Source organism: Stegastes partitus, unplaced genomic scaffold (genome assembly GCF_000690725.1).
Source record: "Stegastes partitus isolate 25-593 unplaced genomic scaffold, Stegastes_partitus-1.0.2 Scaffold741, whole genome shotgun sequence".
NCBI lineage: Eukaryota > Metazoa > Chordata > Actinopteri > Pomacentridae > Stegastes > Stegastes partitus.
In genome coordinates, this window is record NW_007578472.1 from 32394 (window position 1) to 36188 (window position 3795).

A 3795-nucleotide genomic window follows, 5' to 3' on the forward strand; every position below is an offset into this window, starting at 1 on the left:
TTCTTGAAGCTGATTTTTGTATGTTTTAGCTGCAACAAGCATGACTACCAGCTTTTGACCCGTGAATTACATTTGTATTGATATTACTGTGGTAAATACAACCAGAAATATGTTTCTATAAAGCATTGCTCTGAGTTGGAAAGATATCAGAGTTAATGTAACACTAACTTAGAGATAACGTTCTGACTCATTATTTCATAGGGACAGTGAAGAGAAACAGAAAATGTGGAAAAAGGCAGTCGGGGAACAACATGAATGAAGAAGTCCTCAGCTAGGACTCAAACCAGCGGCATTTGTGCCGATGTAGCATGAACACTAACTGCTCAACTACTGGGTTGCCCTCAGCTGTTTAAAACATTATAATAACAAGATATTTTAGAAATGCTGTTAAAAAAATGTTTCGTTACTCTTTCATCGTTTTGTAATTCTATAAAATGGAAAAACTAAACATCTCATTCTCTATCTTCATCCACACTAAGGTGAGGAGAGCTACAGATGTGAGACTCACCTGTGAACGTATGGATGAGCTCTGTGATGGAACGCATGATTTCGTCATCAGGAAGTGTCTCCATATACTCAGCCTCGTGCCCAGAAATCCAGCCGCAGAGAACGTGGCTGCAATTGAGAATTTAATATGTAAGAAAGGAAAATATGGTATGACCCTGTTTTTAAAAAAAAAATGTTTGAATGGCTAATAAAACATTACAGGGAAGAACTGTGACTGTTTTGGTGACTAAAATGTTGCTGACCTGTCAGAAGGTTTGATTACAGTGAATACACAAATCTTCTTTATCCAGGATTTGCTTATATCAGACACACGGTCTGAAAAATCCTCCTGAAGACACGAAGGGTAAAAACAAAAGTTAATGTTTAACAAAGTATCAATGAAGTATTATCCATCCATTATCTACACACCACTTAATTCTCACTAGGATCGCAGGGGCGCTGGAGCCTACAGTATTATTATGTAATTTGCAAATTGAGAATAAGGAAGATAACATCTTTACTGCTGTTTTGAAACAATGAAGAAATGATGTGGTGGCGTATATTTGATGAGAACAGGGAGCTTTTAAAAGTGTCAGACATGCATGATAATGTAATCATACCATTAAAGTGGTGCAGAAACTTCTAATGTGCTGCACAATAAATCGATCAAAGTCTGATTTTTGATCACAGTTTCTGTGCTTGTAAATCTATTCTGTGGTCCATGGCTGCACAACAGACCTCATCTTTCCACACCAGGTAGATGATCTCGCAGCCAGCATCCCACCACGGTGACTCAAACTCGACAAATATTTTGTCAGTGGTTCCAAATCCCATTTTCTGGATGGACTGCAGCTTGTGGGTCGGGAGTGGAGGATGAAACAGGGCTGAATGGTGCTTCTTAACATATCCTGAGAAACAAAAGGTGCTAATAAACTGCCAGACTTTTACAAAACACATAAAATTTACAGTAATTCTGTTTATATTCTGCACTTCTGAGATGAACAATAGCACAGTATATGAGCAGACATCTACCTAGAGGCACTGTGACAATGACATGATCAGCCGCAATCTTCTCCCCGTCATCACACTCCACTGTCACGGCGTTTTCTCCACTCTCTGTGTTGTTCCAGTGGACACAGCGCACAGGCCGATTGTAGGTCACTAAATCAGCGGGGAGCTCGGACAACAACTTCTGGATCAGGCCTTCATAGCCCCTGCAAGACAACAGCATAAATAAGTTCCCTGGATGCACACGCGTATTTTATACATGTTATAATTGCAAGCATGTACATTTGTGTGACTCTACACCTCCAGTGTCGACACAAAAGTGATAAAGAGAAAGTTTAAAATGTTGGAAATTTCAGTTTACTGCTGACTGCTGAGCAAACTCCTGATATATGATCCTGATATCCTCTAGAAAAAAATATCCCACTGAGCCCCAGCAAAAGGATCACAACAACATATTACACAACATTTAAGATGTTTCATGGTGTGATCAGGCTGAAAACTGTACTGCCAACGTTCAGCCTGAATTAATGCGTCTCCAAAGACAAAACCAGTGGATGCATGTCATCAGCCTAACAAGGTTCTTTTTGTAGTTGGCACAATGCTGAAGTGTCTAAAAATGAGCTGCAGGGCATCCTTGTTGGTGAATATTTAGGATCTCTACTGTACAGTTGCAACATATCTGATTCAATTCAAGCACACACATCATGTACAAGCCAAAGTGGATGTTGTCAAAATATCTTCAGTTTACTGTCCTGAAGCAAAGTAGCACAACAGATCTTCTAACTTTACAAAGTGGAAGCAAAAGAATGTATTTTCCTCATAATCTGCTGACATTTTCTAAATTATCGCTACTTAATTGATTCTTCACACCTGACAGGATGGTGAATATCCTGTCCTGTTGCAGAGGAGCCAAAAAGTTCTGAGCACACACATTCTCTTGTACTGTTTAAAATATGTGTTTACACCCTTTAGTATTTATTTATTTGTATTTCGTATTGCACTGCTGCTGATTGCTGAGTTATCACACAAGTTTCATTGTATTTTGCACAATGGCAATAAAGGCTTTATCTTTAGCTGACATCTGTGAATATGTTTACTATGGTAGAGTAGAAACCTTGGAAGTGTGCAGTCCACTCCCTTCAGACCCTTGTGCATAGAAAATCCTGCCAGGTCGATCTCATCCATGGAGGGAGTCGCACTTGCACAACACTCAAACTTTAACATGGTGCTGATGGCAGACAGCAGCAGCTGACGCGTGGTTTCATCCTTTTTTTTCCACTTCTTTGCAGTCTTTTTCTGTGCCTGCAAATGAAACCAAACGTTTACACTAAGCACACACATGGACAAGCAACTCAGCATTTTTTAACAGGCTTCATTTTGTCATCCAGAATTTCTCAAATCTTAGCAACAGGAACACAATTCTGGTGACTGAGCGACAATGTACCTGTGATCGTATGAAATGTCCAAAACTGGCACCTGCTTTGTCATTCTTATGAGAATAGGATTCTGCCAAAAGCTCATAAAACATCTCCAGTGCATCATTCATGCATTCAGCACTCAGCTTTTGACCTGTATGTGCACAATATAAAATATTAATAACAATCACATTGTGCTTTTTGTATGTTTCTGACAGACTACAGGGTGCATTAGGTTTGTCATTATATTATATATTATCAGTAGTGCACACATGCAGTCATGAACAGAAAACATGATGATTGAAAACAGGATGTGTTGTTCTACATCTGGTCACCTGAACTACTGAACCAGTTGGAAACCGGGAGGGGATATTCATAAAAATGCTTGGCCTGGTTCTCTGGTTTGAGGGCTTGTGGATCCAGGAGGCCATAGTCACGAGCCAGACAAAACAATGGGTTCTTCTTAGATGGGCCATGGATGTAAGCTGCACCTATCTCTGTAACGGTATTACCTGTAGAGGAAAAACAGATCTGTGAGTAATTTTACTCTCAGAAATACAGTAAAATGGAACAAAGTCATATTTTATTTGTTTGGAGCAGTTGTCACTCAGGTTGCAGAGCGGGTCGTGTCCAGTCCATATGAGCGTGCTTAGGCACCACTATGGTAAAAAAAAAATTATAATAAAAATGATATACAAAAAACTACATTTGCTATTTATTTAACTGCACAATTAACAAAAAGAATGCGTGAGCACTGTAGATCTGGTTAAACCAAGTTCTAATCCCACGTGAAAGCCACTTGTTCAGCAGCTTTCTGGTTGTTTTTACTACAGTCCTGTGTTGTAACATTCTGATTTCGAACCACACCTTTGGAGATAAATATTAC

General features: G+C 39.3%; 1 protein-coding gene and 1 long non-coding RNA gene across 2 annotated transcripts in view; both read right to left on the reverse strand.

Annotated features, from left to right (window-relative positions):
* LOC103364329 (peroxisomal N(1)-acetyl-spermine/spermidine oxidase-like) overlaps window positions 1-3795 on the reverse strand; it is a 25729-nt gene that overhangs the window by 3322 nt on the left and 18612 nt on the right. Inside the window, exons 5-8 of the mRNA XM_008291403.1 lie at window positions 1519-1700; window positions 1225-1394; window positions 750-835; window positions 509-615 (exon numbers count right to left, since the gene is read on the reverse strand). Of these exons, the coding sequence (XP_008289625.1) occupies window positions 509-615; window positions 750-835; window positions 1225-1394; window positions 1519-1700 (545 nt within the window). The remainder of the gene's footprint in view (window positions 1-508; window positions 616-749; window positions 836-1224; window positions 1395-1518; window positions 1701-3795) is intronic.
* LOC103364311 (uncharacterized) lies at window positions 2694-3398 on the reverse strand. Its single transcript, XR_520541.1, has 3 exons — window positions 3245-3398; window positions 2939-3063; window positions 2694-2796 (listed from the first exon to the last, which is right to left on the reverse strand). It is a non-coding gene; the product is annotated as an uncharacterized LOC103364311 (long non-coding RNA).